This window comes from Oreochromis niloticus, linkage group LG5, assembly GCF_001858045.2.
Source record: "Oreochromis niloticus isolate F11D_XX linkage group LG5, O_niloticus_UMD_NMBU, whole genome shotgun sequence".
Classification (NCBI taxonomy): Eukaryota; Metazoa; Chordata; class Actinopteri; order Cichliformes; family Cichlidae; genus Oreochromis; species Oreochromis niloticus.
The window spans coordinates 22,086,276-22,105,929 of NC_031970.2; the positions used below are offsets into that span (position 1 = coordinate 22,086,276).

At 40.4% G+C, this 19,654-nt stretch overlaps 2 protein-coding genes across 2 annotated transcripts; one reads left to right on the forward strand and one right to left on the reverse strand.

Moving 5' to 3' along the window:
• Positions 1 to 1,464: 1,464 nt before the first annotated feature.
• On the forward strand, positions 1,465 to 11,225 carry cse1l (CSE1 chromosome segregation 1-like (yeast); the record flags this gene model as incomplete). The annotated part of the gene is given in 25 exon segments (NM_001279695.1): positions 1,465 to 1,554; positions 2,357 to 2,449; positions 2,596 to 2,738; positions 3,236 to 3,337; positions 3,439 to 3,584; positions 3,675 to 3,765; positions 3,850 to 3,957; positions 4,116 to 4,208; positions 4,296 to 4,463; positions 4,550 to 4,679; positions 4,797 to 4,862; positions 5,006 to 5,208; positions 5,325 to 5,409; positions 5,607 to 5,668; positions 5,761 to 5,897; positions 7,648 to 7,751; positions 7,886 to 7,983; positions 8,077 to 8,227; positions 8,320 to 8,528; positions 8,799 to 8,896; positions 9,010 to 9,095; positions 9,260 to 9,341; positions 9,621 to 9,767; positions 10,395 to 10,626; positions 10,755 to 11,225. Coding segments are annotated over 24 exon segments (2,916 nt in total). The 5' UTR covers positions 1,465 to 1,554; positions 2,357 to 2,364.
• On the reverse strand, positions 9,382 to 17,215 carry LOC100693144 (retinol dehydrogenase 10-B). The gene is made up of 6 exons (XM_013269242.3): positions 16,293 to 17,215; positions 14,973 to 15,071; positions 14,704 to 14,849; positions 14,477 to 14,608; positions 11,582 to 11,743; positions 9,382 to 9,733 (listed from the first exon to the last, which is right to left on the reverse strand). Exons 1-5 carry the CDS (start codon positions 16,740 to 16,742, stop codon positions 11,623 to 11,625), a joined length of 948 nt encoding a protein of 315 aa, XP_013124696.1. The 5' UTR covers positions 16,743 to 17,215; the 3' UTR covers positions 9,382 to 9,733; positions 11,582 to 11,622.
• Between the last annotated feature and the right edge of the window lie 2,439 nt (positions 17,216 to 19,654).

A 19,654-nucleotide genomic window follows, 5' to 3' on the forward strand; every position in this document is an offset into this window, starting at 1 on the left:
TCTACTTCATATTATGTTCAAGTCAGTTGTTATCCAATTTAAAACTATAAAATATAATAAAGTCTTTTTGTAATTTACTTTGTTAATAAAGAAATTTTTTGGGGGGGGATTTTCAGGAACACTAACGTTATACATAGCAAAAGATGAAGCAAGTTCCCTTTACATACAGACTTGTGCCCAACTTTACAAACTGTTTTGAATTTTTTCCAGCTGAGGTGTTCAAAATATAACCAAACTGGTGACAGTCAAAGTGTAATGTGGACAGCTGCTTGCCTAATATGATGTAACATCATCACAATATTTTACACAAAATGAGCAAAATGCACCTTTGTTTCCTCAGCTAAGACAGCTGGGCTGCTGTAGCTTGTGAGTGACATCTGATTTAAAAGCAGGGCGCAAAAGACACTAAGCAGCATATCAGTCAGCATAGAAACAATGCCATAGATTTAAGGAACAACGGTGAAATTCTTGATGTGTGCACATGCACAGACCATGTGCATACTGCTGTGCACATAAACCCACAGATGTATATGACAACTGGAGTTTGTGGCCTTAAATTTGTTTTCTAATTTTAAAAATGTAACACATACGTTTAATTAGGGCTGGTTATCGTCACTGGTTTCTATAATCGATTCGATTTCGATTCACAAGCTCCAATTCCATCCTAAATTCGACTCGATTCGATTCAGTTTTGACTCAGTCAGAAATATTAGAATTCTGATCATTTATCAGTACTAACACGTATGAGACTTCATCAGTAGTGTAAGCATCACAGCAGATGCCTTTGTGTCAAAGTAACTGAGGATAAAACACAGAAAAATATGAAGATTTTCCTGGCCTGGTAATAAGCAAGCGAATAATGCAGAAAACACAGATTTGAGATGGGAAACTATTCTTGAAGTATACTGAGAGAGAGACAGAGCTGTGCAGGATGTGTGATTTTATCGTGGTGGAAGCAAAACAGCAAAAGAAAGGGAATGACGATATTTATCAAATGTGAAGCGCAGTTTTGATCTTCTTTTCCTGCTGGTTCAGTGAATTTTTGTTGGAGAATCAGAATGACGGCTTTCAACCCCGACGGCATGTCTGTACGTGCCATCGGGTGAGACAGCCAGCATCTCACGAATTCTGATACGTCGGGTCCGCGCTTTGCGTTTACATCTTTGTGCGGAATCCGTTTACCTGTTCTCATTTGCTGTTTTAGCTGTTTGGTGGTTTTTGGAATTTCTGGCATAATACATTTGTATTTAAAATCGATTCAGGATTTAATGAATCAATATTGCGTTATTCAAGCTAAAATCGATTTTTTTAAACCCACCCCTACTTCCACCTCAACAGGAGGAGCATTGTAAATAACCGTCCAGTGCTGCGAAACTTAAACCTAGACAAGAGGCGTGCCTTACGACGTTTGCGTGACATCTGCGCTTGCGCAGTACTCTGACCGCGCAGTTCCTTTTACTCAAGGCATTTGAAAGCTGCCTGGCTCGGGAAGCGGCACGTCTGTACGACTTGTGGTGGCTCTCCATCCCATCCTAAATTAAACTCACTATCACGGTAAGGCGTCCCACTGCTTTAACAGTTGTGGTATTCAGTGACAGTGAATTCGGTGTCTGACATTTGTTACGGTTCAATAACTTAAGGGGAAATTCATATTGTTCGGAAATTAGCTAACTTTATGGTTAGCAGCAAACACATTAGCAAGCTAGTGCTAACTGTAGCTGGATGACTTGGACAAGACCGGCTGCTGGATCAGTCTATTCACTGGAATCGAGATCCTGCTTTGAATAGTTTTTTTTATTTCTTTTTGCTTTGTTCTGGACAGTGATGAAATGGTTTAATATAACGTAGACCTTGCATACTGTCCAATACATGCGAATCTTCGACGGCCATGTGCTTATATTAAAACTCGCAGAAGATTGGACAGCCTTTAGCCTGCTAGCTCAGACGCTGCGCCGCATAAACCGATCTGGAATCAGCAGCGGTGCCAAATTATGGCAACATTACCTCAATCTGGCATTGGCAGTCTATAGTGCTTAGCTGCTACCAGGCTAAGTTGAATGCATGACTGATTTAGCAGACACACTGTAAACTTAGGAGTCAAGAGTCAAGTTGGCTTGTTAGAGCAATGAAACGGCTTTCAATCAAACCAAGTCAAATTACGTATGCACATGGGAACGTTTGTATTATTTTGCTGGAAACAGTGCACAGGTTTTAAGGGATTGCTAAAAATGTTGTAGATTTAGTTAGATCGTTACATGTTGTCCACCTATATAAGGTACTGCATTTAGTCTCTTGCAACACACTATTTGTTTTTCAATAATTTACTCTTTTAGTCTTTTTTTCCACTCCCTTACAGTTTTCATCATGGAGCTGAATGATGCTAACCTACAGACCCTGACTGAGTTCCTTAGAAAAACCCTCGACCCAGATCCAACAGTCAGACGCCCTGGTAATACACTCTAATGACAGCTTGCATTTCAAAAACGAGTTTACAATGAATGTTGTTGTTCACTTATTTATTGAGCTATGAATTATTTACTCTAATATTTACTCTAATACTTCCTTTACAACATTTCTTTTTTTTCTCCCTTACAGCTGAAAAGTTTCTTGAATCTGTAGAAGGAAACCAGAACTATCCACTGTTACTTCTCACGTTGCTGGAGAAGTCCCAGGACAACGTGATCCGTGTCTGTGCTGCTGTGACATTCAAAAACTATATAAAAAGAAACTGGAGAATTGTGAGTCTTGCTGAATAACAGCCTGATTGAAAGTGTTTTTCTCTGCACATGTTTAATATCTTTGAATAGAAATACACTGTGTTATCATTGCACCCAGGTGCAGTTGAAATCGGTTAGAGTTCACTTTTGTTATCTGTGTGCTAAACTGAAAGAAACAGTCTCCTTTGTCTCTCCCATGCACATAAAATACCCCAGTGTTAGCAGTGTGGCATAAGCCCATCAGCTTCGCAGTTCAGGGGTGGGGGCAGTTAAAAAATGCATTGCCATTCATTTACACTGGCACGGCAGTGTATTCAGCACTTTAACAGCACAATATAAAGCTGATAGGTTGTAGTGATCTAGATTAAGATTTTTTTTTCCTCTTTATCCCTTTAATAATTGTTTTGGTTTTGTCATGTGCCTGCTGAGGTTCTCAAAAAGGATGCATGTAATTAAATTTAACACCTGTGAGCAGGTTTGTTTATGCTGGCCTAATTCTGTGGTTTGTTTACTCACAGGTTGAAGATGAACCCAACAAAATCTCTGATCCTGACCGAACGGCAGTAAAAGCAAACATTGTAAATTTGATGCTGAGCAGCCCAGAACAGATTCAGAAACAGGTGTGTCCCAACATGCCATTGTCCCTAAAAGGTGTACTTTAAAGCAAAGAAAGAATATCCATAAATTCGCTCCTAATCATGTCTCCAATGTGTTTTCCCAGTTAAGTGATGCCATCAGCATCATAGGACGTGAAGACTTTCCACAAAAATGGCCAGACCTTCTAACAGAGATGGTGGCTCGCTTCAGAAGTGGAGATTTCCACATCATCAATGGTGTGCTGCGCACTGCACATTCGCTCTTCAAGAGGTAGAACTCTCTTCTCGGTGATTTTAAAATCTCTTATGAATCAGTTTTCATTAAAATATAATGTGTTCTGCACCTTTTCTTCTTTTCAAGGTATCGCCATGAGTTCAAGTCAAATGAGCTTTGGTCTGAGATAAAACTGGTTCTGGACACGTTTGCTCTACCTCTGACTGAACTATTCAAGGTTTGTTATCCCAGTTAAGCCAAATGTTATGTAACATCTAACAAAATGAAACTTTTAAACAGGGGTTGTCTATCTTTGTTGCAGGCCACAATCGAGCTGTGTCAAACTCATGCTACAGATGTCAATGCCTTGAAGGTCCTCTTTTCATCACTCACACTCATCGCCAAGCTTTTCTACAGTCTTAACTTTCAGGTCAGTTCAATTAAATCAAAAAACTAAAATAATGTAGGTTAATTTAGTTGTATAGTAATTATTGATAAATCAGGATAGTTGCGTAACATCTGGTTAGCTTCAGACTGTTTAGGAATTTATTCATGTGGACTGTAACTAAACTCTGCCCTGTCACACAGGACCTTCCAGAGTTTTTTGAAGACAATATGGAAACCTGGATGACCAATTTCCACGGCCTACTGACTTTGGATAATAAACTTTTACAAACAGATGTGCGTTATCTTCTCCTTTACTTTTCCTGCAATACAGTTTAATCACTTCTTGCAAAAGCATTTTTGACATTTGTGTGTATCTGTCAGGATGAGGAGGAGGCAGGTCTCCTGGAGCTGCTGAAGTCTCAGATCTGTGACAATGCGGCTCTTTATGCTCAGAAGTACGATGAGGAATTTCAGCCATACCTGCCGCGCTTTGTTACTGCAATCTGGAACCTTCTAGTTTCTACTGGCCAGGAAGTCAAATATGACTTGGTGAGAGCAGTGAGACCTGATTGTGTTTCTGTTATTTTTGAAATTCAGTTTGCCCATACTTACACTTCACCTTGTCTTTGTTGCAGCTCGTAAGCAATGCTATCCAGTTCTTGGCATCAGTCTGTGAAAGGCCACACTATAAGCATTTGTTTGAGGACCAGAATACACTCACAAGCATTTGTGAGAAGGTCATTGTGCCCAACATGGAGTTCAGAAGTAAGCCATCAAATTACACCTGGAAGCGCTTAGAGATTCAGGGCGCTGCTTGCTTGGATACACACATGCTTATGTGCTGAGTGACACTGACCAGATTGACATTTAATGTCGGATTAGGTGCGGATGAGGAGGCCTTTGAAGATAACTCGGAGGAGTACATCCGAAGAGACCTGGAGGGATCTGGTAAAAATACAAATTAAATTTTAATGAAAAAAGTTTTGCTGTTTACTTAATTTAAGATTAGCTTAAAAAAATAAAAAATGTGTTATAACATCTTATTATGTCAGAATGCTTGATGATGATCCTATTTTCCCATCCTTTCTCAGACATTGACACTCGCCGTAGGGCTGCATGTGATTTGGTGAGAGGGCTTTGTAAATTTTTTGAGGGACCAGTCACAGCAATCTTCTCCGGCTACGTGAACTCGATGCTGAGCGAGTATGCCAAGAACCCTCGGGAGAACTGGAAACACAAGGATGCTGCCATCTATTTGGTCACATCGCTGGCATCGAAAGCCCAGACACAAAAGGTATGGTTGACATACGCACTCCAATGGTATTGAATTTGATGTATATCATATGCAACTGATAAAAGATTTGTGTTAAATGTCCATTCCTTTATACTTGTGTTGTCTTATCCAAACAGCATGGAATAACACAAGCCAACGAGTTGGTGAATCTGACAGAGTTCTTTGTGAACCACATTCTCCCTGATTTAAAATCCCCCAATGGTAAGAAAACTGCTAATACTTCACATCTTAATGTGCCAATGCCTGCGATACAACAGTTTCTTCACATTTATTCCTTTGTAACTAGTTGGATGATAGAGATACTATTAATTTTGAGATCTTTAAGACTTTTTATTGTGTAAATGTTCTGCCATTTACAAATGAAAATGTGAATTTTCTTCATGTCATTTTCATTGTAGTTAATGAGTTCCCAGTGCTGAAGGCTGATGCCATCAAGTATGTAATGATCTTCAGAAGTCAGGTATGACTTCCTTCTTTCCCCCCATGACTAGCTCAGTTTCAGAAAAAAAAATCCGATACTGAGAGTACTTTTTTTTTTTTTCCTTCCTTCAGCTTCCTAAAGAGCAGCTGCTGCAGGCAGTCCCTCTACTAATAACTCACCTGCAGGCAGAGAGCACAGTGGAGCACACTTATGCTGCACATGCTTTGGAGAGACTGTTCACTATGAGGGGACCCAACAACGCAACACTGTAAGTATCAAATAATATTGTAACACATAGAATAATAAAGATAATTATCTTTGATAGAAATGTAAGGCAAAGTTAATGGAACCTCTTTCCATCCATGTTTTGATGGGCAACACAACAGGCCAATGGTGACAATAATGCTGAACCAGTCATGTGGCTGGAATAGAGCCATGCTGGGTTTAATTGATGCGCGCAGCACAGAGCATAGGAGAAGCATCTAGCATCAGGACATGTTACAGTAGCTGTATGCACCAGTATGTTTGAAGTGTGAGGGGGATAATAGGAAAAAACAACAGTAGAAAATGTTCATTAAAACTCGAGTGGTGGCGTTACTAAAGAAGACACCCCAGCAGACACGGCCCAAGGCTCAAACAGCGAGAACAAAGAGAGGTCAGAGGACTTCAGATGTGTGGGGATGTTTTGGCTTTTTAACTCAAGAAAGAAGCAGAAAAGAGTGCACTGCAAATTGTGTTTGTGCAAGTTGGTTATAACATCAATTGTTTTTAAGCAGTGGCATCTTTAGAGCACACACAATGCAGGACTTTACAGTCACACGTTGTCTATCGCCATTTCTTAAGTAAAAAATAAAAATGAAGCGATAGAGAACATAAATTTAAATTGGTCGTTTTAATTAGGGCTGTGCGATATGACCAAAATCTCATATCCCGATATTAAAACATCTATCGTCGATATAACGATATAAATTACAAAAATGTAACAGTTCCTGTAAATTCTGTGAATGTCGGGCATCTCGACTTGCGTGAAGTGTTTCCAGCTGGGCGTCGCGTACCTGGAGTCGAGTGTTTTAACTGATGCATGAAACGATATATTTTTAGACGTAAGTTGTAACGGCCGCCGTTTTCTTTGTGAGTATTTATTACACGGCGTGCTGCGGGGAAAAGCCTGTTCTAACGTTTGAGTCTAAGGTTTATTTTTTAGCACCTGGCGGCTCTTTTTTGCTTCTCATCCGTTAATACTCTGCATCTTTCACGTGACTCGTTTTATTTTGAAAAGCCTCAACAGGATCTTGAGCTTTATTGTGAAAGGTTTATGTGGAAAATAAACAAGCGGACACGCCGTGGTTTTACCGTCGTTGTTGCTAACGAAAACGCATAAAAAACAAGCGCTTGTCCTTCCATAGTGTGGTTATATTAAATATAAGAGAAAGAGAGAACTTTAGGAAATTAATATAGCCACTACAGTGACCATCAAAATGATGAAAAAATATTGCCGTAAACAGTTTATTTTGCGACACCACGAAACAAACGATAGCGTAAAATGAAACGATAGACGTTTTTCTATCGTCATCCGATATATATCGTTATATCGAACAGCCCTAGTTTTAATGAGTTGGACTGATCTATGAAATAAAGCTGTGTTAAAATCAGGATATGTGAATGTAATACCAGAGGTTCTACAGTTATAAAAAGCAAATCAAAAACAGATGTGATGAGGAAGATTACATCTGATTGCACAATTACAGGTCTGTTATAGCCACAAATGTCTATCAAACCCAGTTTAGTGAAGTAAATTTTGATACTAACTTAATGTTTTCATTTGTAATAAAGAACATTTATGAGAATGTATTCTCAATCATTAAAGGAGAAAACTGTGTATTAATCCTGTAATGCACTCATGCCTAGTAGTGGCTATATTCCCTGTTAATATCCTTTTCTCCATCCATTTAGTATTAAACTATAAGATGAAATGATTCCAAAGTGCATAGTCATTCTTCTTCTTTGTGTGTTATCAGTATCACTGCTGCAGAGATGGCACCGTTTACTGAACAGCTGCTCAACAACTTGTTCAAGGCACTGGCTTTTCCTGGTTCTGCAGAAAATGAATACATCATGAAAGGTGAGCCTGACTTGCCTGTTATCTAAATGCACCTCACTCGCCTTCACACCAAGTCCAAAGTTAATTACATAGCCTCATTGTGCATGTTCTTTTTTTTCCCTTCATTTTCTTTTTTTTCATTTTCATTTTCAAAGCCATCATGCGCAGCTTCTCCCTGCTGCAGGAGTCAATTGTTCCCTACATCCCAACGCTGATTGGTCAGCTCACTCATAAGCTCCTCCAAGTCAGCAAGGTAACACAAAGTTTGTTAGTACTTATAAATACAGAGAGAGTTGTTTGAAGGGGAAACATGTCAAGTACTGAAAAATGTTTCGTCTGCTTTCAGAATCCCAGCAAACCTCACTTTAACCACTACCTGTTTGAGTCCCTGTGCCTGTCTGTCCGCATCACCTGCAAGGCAAACCCCACTACTGTCAGCAGTTTCGAGGAAGCACTCTTCCCTGTCTTCACAGAGATCCTTCAGAACGATGTTCAGGGTACGTCAGTTTATTTAAGTGTAGATTGTGATGAAACACACCTGGTGCCTGATTAGGGACAACTTAACATCTTTATTCGTCTTCTTTTGCAGAGTTTCTTCCATATGTGTTCCAGGTGATGTCTCTCCTCCTAGAGATCCACTCCAACTCTATTCCCGCTTCCTATATGGCTTTATTCCCTCATCTGCTGCAGCCTGTACTTTGGGAACGAACAGGGAACATCCCCCCTCTGGTGCGCCTCCTTCAGGCTTACCTGGAGAAGGGAGGTGAAACTATTGCTAGGTCTGCTGCTGATAAAATAGTGAGTATGCACAACCTTCACTGAAATTTTGTGAACAAATAGTTTTACATTTGATATTTACAAGATTCTTTTTTTTTTTCCTTTTTTTTATTGGCCAGAAGAGGAGAAATTTAAAATTTAACTCAACCGAGTACTGTAATTACTAATCAGTTAAATAACTATACAAGTTTTCTTCTGATTCTTGTTTTCATACTCAGAAAACATGCAATCCTTTTTCCTTATTGTTTGTGATAAGTATATGCTCACAGTTTCCTCAACTTTCTTCCTCAGCCTGGCTTGCTTGGAGTTTTCCAAAAGCTTATAGCATCCAAGGCCAATGATCATCAAGGATTTTACCTTCTCAACAGCATCATAGAGCACATGCCCCCGTAAGCTGCTAAATGTTCCCCTCAGTGGTTCATTTATAAATTGTTGTCTTTGGCAAAAATTGTTTAGGTGTTTGTTTTTTGCTGTTGTTAATGTTTTCCCTTTTATTTGCCAGAGAATCACTCACTCAGTACAGGAAACAGATCTTCATTTTGCTCTTCCAGAGGCTACAAAGTTCCAAAACCACCAAGTTCATCAAGAGTTAGTATACTGTTACCATTAGCAACATTCAAGCTCTGTTTAAGGCTTTTAATGTACTCCAGCAGTGTCAGTGACTGAACCTTTTATCCTGCTTGAATAGCATTGAGTATTACCCAACATATGAAACCGAATTAGCTTTTACCTTTTTATCTCCCCTCTCATAGGTTTCCTGGTGTTTGTCAATTTGTATTGTGTCAAATATGGAGCTATAGCACTTCAGGAGATTTTTGACAGCATCCAGCCAAAGTAAGTGTTCAAAACAAACAAAACAACAACAACAACAAAATCTCCATAAAATGTTTAATCCTTCAGTTCCACAAATGAAGCAACAAGTTCTGTTGATAAGCTGCCAACCTGTTTTAATTTGATGGCTTTCAGACTTGCTGCAAAGATGCACAATTTTCTCGGATCTATAAGTAACACCTATGCCAAAACAGAGTCCAGTAGTTATCGGTAGCTGTAATTTAATGCCAAAACCAAAGACCAGTTTAAAAGTTTATTAAATTCACTGACTTTGTGTTGCAGAATGTTTGGTATGGTGCTGGAGAAAATAGTTATTCCAGAGGTTCAGAAGGTGTCTGGACCAGTCGAGAAGAAGATCTGTGCTGTCGGCATTACAAAGGTCCTCACTGAGTGTCCTGCAATGATGGACACGGAGTACACGAAACTCTGGTAAGAAAACATGAAACTCGAACATTTAAAACTTTAGACAGCGGTAGTGCACACTCTATTTTATTTTATTCTATTCTATTGTGTATAGTATCTTTTTGATATCTTATTCCAGTGTTTTTCTCTAATTTTTCTATGTAACTTTGCACTGTCCACTGCTGTAACAAAACAAATTTCCCACGCGTGGGACTAATAAAGGTTATCTTATCTCTTCATTTACACTGAGATGCCAGGATTGAAGTGAACAGTGGGTAATTATTACAGCAGTAACCCAAAATCTGTTAAACTTCAGGGATGTCAGCTTGTCCAGTTATGAAGTATAAACCACTCTGAATGCACTTCATCTGCAAAGAGAGCAGGTTCACACATGTGGCAGTTGTGGAAGAGTCTATGGGAAATAATGGGCTCCTTGCACTTCAGGTGTTCTCTGGAAAATGCCAGATGATGCTGGGATGTGAGCACAGGTCCCACTGAAGGATTAGGGACCACAAACATGCACATGTAACCCACTCTTCCTGTTCCTCCTTGTACAAAGGAGCAGATGGCTGCTGGGAATATTACATATTAGTAGATACTGATGTTTATTTGTTGTCCTGAGTAAAACTAAGGAGAGTTATTGCATCTCTTCAGGACCCCACTGCTCCAGGCCCTCATTGGTTTATTTGAGCTACCTGAAGATGACAGCATCCCAGACGACGAGCACTTCATTGACATCGAAGACACACCGGGCTATCAGACCGCCTTCTCACAGCTGGCCTTTGCCGGCAAGAAGGAGCACGACCCAATTGGAGATGCTGTTGGCAATCCAAAAATTCTGCTGGCCCAGTCACTGCACAAGCTTTCTACTGCCTGTCCTGGAAGGGTACGTTTCCACATGCAGGCAATTTTGTTCTTCTTTTGGTTTGAATCAATGTGTTTGGATTTCAAGAATTGTCACTTTAGAAACCATATTAATAAACATTGTACTTTCTTTTTTCCCCCTCTGTGCAGGTTCCTTCAATGCTGAGCACGAGTCTGAATGCAGAAGCTCTCCAGTTCCTGCAGGGGTACTTGCAGGCAGCTACTGTGCAGCTGGTTTAAAACCAAAGCGAGGGTGTTCACACAAAGCAAAATCTCAGTACACTGCAGGAATAGCCACAATGGCCCCCAGTCACATGACAGTCCTGCTTCAGTTGAACTCGAGACCTGAAAGTTAAATGATGGATTTACCAGAGAAGTAAATTTTGCCTGAATTCAGGGTGTGTACTCCAATGGAAGTCATTTTAAGGTTTTTCTTTTAAAGAAAAAAGGAACACAACCAAAATGTTATTACTTTAAGATATCTGGGCCTTTTTATTTCCTGTGTTAAAGGCTAACAAGGATTTGGATGTCAGGTTGTGAAGCACTTGCCAGTTTATTTCAAAAACATCAGCAACAGATGTAAAAAACTGAACATGTGGGACACTGAACATGTTTCAAGCAGGAGGGTTTAAATCATTTCTTTTGTATGTTTGACTCCCTTTTTACGGTTATGAGGCTGTAGTCTGTGGCTCAAACATAAAGCTTAATATTTTTCTGTTGCATGTTTCCCTTCATTTGTTAATGTCCATTTTTTTTTGTTCCCGCACTGTTTGTTAATGTGAATAAAAAGAGGCACTTGTATGGATCTGTTATCACTGCAGTTGCTCTGGTTATTCTATCCATACGGTTGTGAATTGTTTTTATTTCATTTGCGAGGACCTTTAGCATCAGCAGCGGATACTTAAGCAGCTCAGCATTCATGACAAATTGCTTAATACAATATTGCATTTGGGAAGTCCTGGAAAAAATGAACTTACGCAGATTTACACAGAATGTTATAAAGGCGCCTTCAGGAACATTAGCACAATTTGGTATGGCCGTTGGAGGTCTTCATTTCAATGTTCTTGATGAATGGTAGCATGCACTTGTCACCTCCCATGAAGCGATACGTGGCAACATTTGCCTCCCAAGGTAGTAAGCTAGAAGAAAAAGAATAAACTTTGTCTCAAAAGTGGAATTTTATTTTTCCTGCATTTGCATCAAAACCATCACCAAAAATTAAACATCTTTCCAGTAATATAACTCCAGCAAACATTTAGGTATGCCGTGATAATTTACAGACCTTTTAAACTGTTCTGAGTCTTTATTTAAAAGTACAATACAGGGAGTGCAGAATTATTAGGCAAGTTGTATTTTTGAGGAATAATTTTATTATTGAACAACAACCATGTTCTCAATGAACCCAAAAAACTCATTAATATCAAAGCTGAATGTTTTTGGAAGTAGATTTTAGTTTGTTTTTAGTTTTTGCTATTTTAGGGGGATATCTGTGTGTGCAGGTGACTATTACTGTGCATAATTATTAGGCAACTTAACAAAAAACAAATATATACCCATTTCAATTATTTATTTTTACCAGTGAAACCAATATAACATCTCCACATTCAAAAACAAAACAAAAACAAATCAGCGACCAATATAGCCACCTTTCTTTGCAAGGACACTCAAAAGCCTGCCATCCATGGATTCTGTCAGTGTTTTGATTTGTTCACCATCAACATTGCGTGCAGCAGCAACCACAGCCTCCCAGACACTGTTCAGAGAGGTGTACTGTTTTCCCTCCTTGTAAATCTCACATTTGATGATGGACCACAGGTTCTCAATGGGGTTCAGATCAGGTGAACAAGGAGGCCATGTCATTAGTTTTTCTTCTTTTATACCCTTCCTTGCCAGCCACGCTGTGGAGTACTTGGACGCGTGTGATGGAGCATTGTCCTGCATGAAAATCATGTTTTTCTTGAAGGATGCAGACTTCTTCCTGTACCACTGCTTGAAGAAGGTGTCTTCCAGAAACTGGCAGTAGGACTGGGAGTTGAGCTTGACTCCATCCTCAACCCGAAAAGGCCCCACAAGCTCATCTTTGATGATACCAGCCCAAACCAGTACTCCACCTCCACCTTGCTGGCGTCTGAGTCGGACTGGAGCTCTCTGCCCTTTACCAGTCCAGCCACGGGCCCATCCATCTGGTCCATCAAGACTCAACTCTCATTTCATCAGTCCATAAAACCTTAGAAAAATCAGTCTTGAGATATTTCTTGGCCCAGTCTTGACGTTTCAGCTTGTGTGTCTTGTTCAGTGGTGGTCGTCTTTCAGCCTTTCTTACCTTGGCCATGTCTCTGAGTATTGCACACCTTGTGCTTTTGGGCACTCCAGTGATGCTGCAGCTCTGAAATATGGCCAAACTGGTGGCAAGTGGCATCTTGGCAGCTGCACGCTTGACTTTTCTCAGTTCATGGGCAGTTATTTTGTGCCTTGGTTTTTCCACACGCTTCTTGCGACCCTGTTGACTATTTTGAATGAAACGCTTGATTGTTCGATGATCACGCTTCAGAAGCTTTGCAATTTTAAGACTGCTGCATCCCTCTGCAAGATATCTCACTATTTTTGACTTTTCTGAGCCTGTCAAGTCCTTCTTTTGACCCATTTTGCCAAAGGAAAGGAAGTTGCCTAATAATTATGCACACCTGATATAGGGTGTTGATGTCATTAGACCACACCCCTTCTCATTACAGAGATGCACATCACCTAATATGCTTAATTGGTAGTAGGCTTTCGAGCCTATACAGCTTGGAGTAAGACAACATGCATGAAGAGGATGATGTGGACAAAATACTCATTTGCCTAATAATTCTGCACTCCCCGTAGATTATGAGAGGACTGAGTGGTTATAGCGGTTTGCTTTACAGTTGGTTGCTTTATACCAGGAGTCAAGCATAAGGCCCAGGCAGCTGAATCGGACCAGCAAAGGCTCCAATCCAATCCACTGTTGACAGCTTTGGAAAATGAAGGAGGGCATGACCTTTAAATGCATTTGAATAGGTTTAACAGCTTTTTCCTGTTGATAAAATAATTGGTAAGTAAAAGAAAAATAAATAAAAGACGACTACCAAATTTGTGTCCAAAGTAGTGTTTAAAAAAAAAAAAAAGTTTTTTCCCACAAATTAAACTTGTTTTATTTATTTATTTTTTATAGCACAGTGTGTGCAATGAGCTACCACAGCTGTTTGATTTTTATGCACATTTTTCTCTGATAGTTTACCCCAAAGAGTCGCGCCGACTGATTTCTTTCATTTACTACAGCAGCATTTCTAAATCATGTAGAACAGCTGAGAAATATTGTTTAGACGTCTCAGGGATTAAATGTGTAGTTTAACCGTTTTCAGTAGAAGACTGGGTAGCTTCACTGGCCCTGCGCACTATAGATCATCATCTCATTCAAAATAAGTTTGTCATCAGTGCTCTATACAGACTCCAGGAGAGTAATAACTCTTGAAAAGGGATATGGGATGGATCATCAACAGCTTTCTCATATTTTGGTTGGAGAGATTATTGTCCTTTGTTTCCTATGATTTTCATGGCAATTTTTACCCGTTTCTCAATCATTTATTTTGACTTGACTGTAGGCAAGTCAAACCAGGCTGCTATCCCGTATCTAATCAAGTTTCAAACACTGGAAAATAATAAGTACCCATAACTTTAGAGCTCACACCAAACGATCTGAGCCTATGAGCCAATTTTTCAGTTAAAAAAAAAGAAAAACAAGCTAACATGCTCTATTGTACATCCATCAAGAAATGAAAACAAAAGCCCCATATTAATTTAAGCCTTGGTAAAAGCAGCTGATGATGTCATATAATCCACTTAGTACTTACGCTCTTGCAAGAAAGGGGATGTACATAAGACGAGGAATGCAGATCATCTGCTGTTCTGCTAGGATGGCTTTCATAGACTGCTGCACAGTGTAGAGAGGCTCAAGGGGTGGAATTATGCTGCGAAGCTCTTTCCTGGTAAATACAATATAGAGGCATTAAAAGACATACTGAAATGCTGCTTTACACAATTTTTACCACCCAGCAAGCTCCAGTTGTGAATATCTCACCTGATTTCACAGCCTGCGAACATCCCTGTGTCTACAATATAAGGACACACTAAAGTGGTTTTGATGCCATTCAGGTCTTCTGCTATCAACTCATGTGTCAGTGACTCGTGGAATCCAACAGCTCCAAATTTACTAGCACAGTAATCCTGGAGGAGGAAGTAGAAAGAGCAGCGAGAGGAGCCTTTAAATGAGTTGTCGGGTCACTTAACACACACTTTGGAAATGAGGTTTCTGTTAAGTTTGTGCTCGAACAGTCCTTTGCAGGATACCTCAACACAGGCGGTGCTGAACAGTCCAAGTGCACTGGCGATGGTCACGATGTGGCCGTGGTTTTGTTCTTTCATCCGAGGCAGGAACGCCTTCGTCATCTGTTGGGTGAAATTAGGAAGGTTTTAGCAGTGGGCCAGGAACCATGAACCTTTGCTGAAAGCTCCAAATCTGATTTGCATAGTCTATGTCTCTACACCTTTTTTCAGAAAAGGTGTGGAATTATTGTGCCTTTCCTTATTTTGATCTCATACAGTGTGGGTGATCATATTTAAAAGTATGCAAGTAAGTGCTCAGACTCCAGACTGCTATAAATGACCTTTTTCACACTGTTTTTTCGGCATTTGGCTCTGTGTGACATCACAGAGAGAGAGAGAGACATCAGCACCAGCACACAGCTCTGGAGCAAAGGATGCTAAAAGACAGTGGACTTAAAGATGTAGGAGCTAAGAGTGCTTGTGTAAGATGACAAGGAATGGTCGGGCTGCATCAGGCCAAATTCGTAAGACAATGTCCAAGAATAAAAATATGGACCTACAAACTTGCACAGAAGCTCATTTTAAATTATTTTCATCATGTTTTTAAAGCCATTTTATGGGGCAAAAAGTCGATTTAGGACATTCCCCAAAAAAATGCTAAAAATGGCAAATGAACTGTTAATTAGACATGCAGAGAAAAATAGTTGACTCCAGGTGGGCTTTAGTGTAAAATAGTTTGTGTAAATACATACCAACCCCCCAAAACCTATGAAGATATGGGAATATGCACATGAAGGTTGGCTTTATTGTTTGGAGGATCTTGGTTTTGAACACTGAAAATGGGACACTGTGGATGTTTCAGAGCTTTATGACTTTAACTGATAGCGTACTTGTGCTATGAACATGTATTCAAACAGTGAAACTTGGAACTGCACAGATAAAAGCCAACACGGGGTTAAACAGGACAGAAGCAAGTCTCCTTTGACGGATCAGGTGTAGCTTATTTGATAACAATAATGAGAAAAGTCGCCCACCGTTTGTCTCTGGTCGATTTTACGCAAATCCGCTTATTGCAACTTATTTTATGAGCAGGAGATTGAGGCTTTAAGAGTATCAAAAGCAGGATCACATGCAACTTGATGCTGGTTCGTAGCGTGTCTTTATTTTGGACAACCTGGGTACATGAGTTATGATCATCATTATGACACACCAGTGACCAAGCACAACAGGCGGAACCAGCGAGGAGGACACTAAATGGGTGTTACATAACCCATGTGAGACCGGTGAGACCTTTTTAAAGTGGTAGTTCACGAATGTGTGCGTAAAAAAAGCATCAGATCTCACCCAGAAAAGCGCGTGGCAGTTCACCAGCAGAGTCCTCTCCAAAAGCTCGTCCGGACAGTCCAGCAGCCTCCGTCCAGCCACTACGCCTGCGTTGTTGACCAGTATGGAGACATGCCCGACCTCAGCTCTCACCCTGTTGGCCGTCTCGTAAATGCTCTGACGCTTGGACAGGTCCACCGTGTAGGTGTGCACCCGGACGCCCAGTTCCCGCACCAGCCTGGCAGTCTGCTCGTTGGCAGCCCCGTTGCAGTCCCACAACACCAGGTGCGCCCCCTCTTTGGCAAACTCCAGGGCGAACAGGCGACCCAGCGCGCCCCCGGCTCCCGTGATCAGACACAGCTCCCCATCGATGCATTTAAGCCTCGGCCGGAGGAAAGTTTGCAGGATGGCGCTCAGAATAGAACCGGTTAGGTCGATTAGCATCAGCAACAAGTCTACTAACACAATCATGACACCTAGAAACACCTGCTCCTTCTGCGTCCAGGAGAAGCCAAAGAGCCACACAAAAAAGACTGCCAAGCTTCGCGTATAGTTACCTCTCCGTGTGACGTTGGGGTTGGAGGCCTGTTTTATGTAACTGTGCCGGATTATAGGACGGCTGGCTGATGGTGGCCGCCAATAGAGCAGCTTTTTGTTTGATGAGGAGCTGAGTGACTCACTCGACCACGCTCATAAAGAGCGGCTGTGGGATTGAGGCAGGGATTAAGATAACACGCAGGGGACCCAGAGTTATTGCAGTCTTTTACTTTCTAATGAGCTGTTATTTTTGTTTTGGGTTCATGTTTTCTTCGTAGTTTAGGTTCAAAAGGTTTTCGGAGTGAATCTGCTCAGCAGAGACTTTTATTCGAACATAAAAAACGCTTTAGTAGTCTCACTGTTGCTTTCGGTCATTTTAATACAATACGGTGTCTGTAAGGTGTTACAATGCAAACACTTGGCGAAGAAGGCACCTGACCTCGAAGTTCAATTCAATTCAATTCAATTCAATTTTATTTATATAGCGCCAAATCACAACAAAAGTCGCCTCAAGGCGCTTTATATTGTACAGTAGATAGCACAATAATAAATACAGAGAAAAACCCAACAATCATATGACCCCCTATGAGCAAGCACTTTGGCGACAGTGGGAAGGAAAAACTCCCTTTTAACAGGAAGAAACCTCCGGCAGAACCAGGCTCAGGGAGGGGCGGGGCCATCTGCTGCGACCGGTTGGGGTGAAAGAAGGAAAACAGGATGAAAGACATGCTGTGGAAGAGAGACAGAAATTAATAACAGAAATGATTCGATGCAGAGAGGTCTATTAACACATAGTGAGTGAGAAAGGTGACTGGAAAGGAAAAACTCAATGCATCATGGGAATCCCCAGCAGCCTATGTCTATTGCAGCATAACTAAGGGAGGATTCAGGGTCACCTGGTCCAGCCCTAACTATATGCTTTAGCAAAAAGGAAAGTTTTAAGCCTAATCTTGAAAGTAGAGATAGTGTCTGTCTCCCGAATCCAAACTGGAAGCTGGTTCCACAGAAGAGGGGCCTGAAAACTGAAGGCTCTGCCTCCCATTCTACTTTTAAATACTCTAGGGACAGCAAGTAGGCCTGCAGAGCAAGAGCGAAGTGCTCTAATAGGGTGATATGGTACTACAAGGTCATTAAGATAAGATGGGGCCTGATTATTTAAGACCTTGTATGTGAGGAGCAGGATTTTGAATTCAATTCTGGATTTAACAGGAAGCCAATGAAGGGAAGCCAAAACAGGAGAAATATGCTCTCTCTTTCTAGTCCCTGTCAGTACCCTTGCTGCAGCATTTTGGATCAGCTGAAGGCTTTTCAGCGAGTTTTTAGGACATCCTGATAATAAAGTCATGACGTAACAAATCAACAGACGTGCACGGAAGCCTCATCAGGCAGGCTGTGCAGACAAATGTTACCAAAGTGACGAAAAACTTTTTGTTTGTTTCTTTTGTAAGTTCACAAAATGTTTATTATCTCAAGTGTTAATTTAATTTAATTTAATTTTTGTTTTTAATTAAGAGTTTAACTTTCTTATATATTTTTATTTCATATTTTAACTAAATTATTAAGAATATTTTAAAAGTATTAATTATTATTACTATTTTTATAATACATTTTGACGTAAAAAATCGGTCCTCCTTATAATAAATAGTCATGGTCTTGTTTCAAAGTACGTCCTGTAGCTTTCAGTATCAGTTACTACAGTAAACTACTACTTGATATACATTCCTCTCCTTTTATCTTAGTATAGAAGTTATTCCTGATCCATGATGTGAGGTGGATTATCCAACTTTGAACAAAATGTTAAGCTGATAAACTGTTCAACATGTGCGCACAAATCTCTAATAAGTAGCATTTTTCATAAACTCATATTCTTGGAATATTTTCTCGTGATCTGCTGTAGGTCACGCTTAACGTTTTTGTGTTATTGCACAAAAACATTAAGTGCAATAACAGACGTGACTACTTCAGTTAAGGTTGTTGTTGGCGTTTACTGTGACTTAATCCTTTTCACAACCTTGGTCATGGTGTAGAATGATGTAACATAACTTTTACAGTCACTGAAAAATAGTTTTTGTTGTTTGGTTATAGTCTTTAACTTCTTCCTTTGGGTGCTCCATTTAGGGGATCATCTGCGCCCATCTCACCCTATCACTAGCATCTTCCTCTGTCACACCAGCCCTCTTCACTAGATCCCTGAACCTTCTCCGTGGCCGTTCTCTTCTCCTCCTGTCTGGCAGCTCCATATTCAGCATCCTTTATCCAGTGTGTCCACTATCTCTCGTCTGCACATGCCCAAACCATCTCAGTCTTTCCTCTATAACCTTGCTTCAAACCGCTCAACCTGAGCTGTCCCTCTGATACACTCATTTCTAATCCTGTCCATTCTGGTCACTCCCAATGAAAATTTTAACATCTTCAGCTCTGTCATGTCCATCTTAGCCTCCTCTCCTTTTTTCAGTCCCACCGCCTCCTAACCAGACATCATAGCAAGGCTCACTACGATCTTGGAAACCTTCCTTTTAAAATGGTTAAACTATACATTCTTTAGAGTGAACCTTCCAAAGAAATTTCGACAGTGATAATACTAAAAGGGATTAGAATATGAGATCATATTTCTCCCATATTAACTTCTCTTTATCAGCTCCCTGCTAAATCCAGAAATGAATTTAAAACCCTTCTCCTTGCATAAAACCTGAATAATTAGGCCCCATGACATCTGAAAGACCTGATAATACCACATTGTCCAATCAGAGCACTTTGCTCTCAGACTGCACACTTCCTGGTGGTTCAGAGAGATCCTAAAAATAGAATGTGGGAGTTCCCTTGATCGACTTCTTCTCCATTCCTGT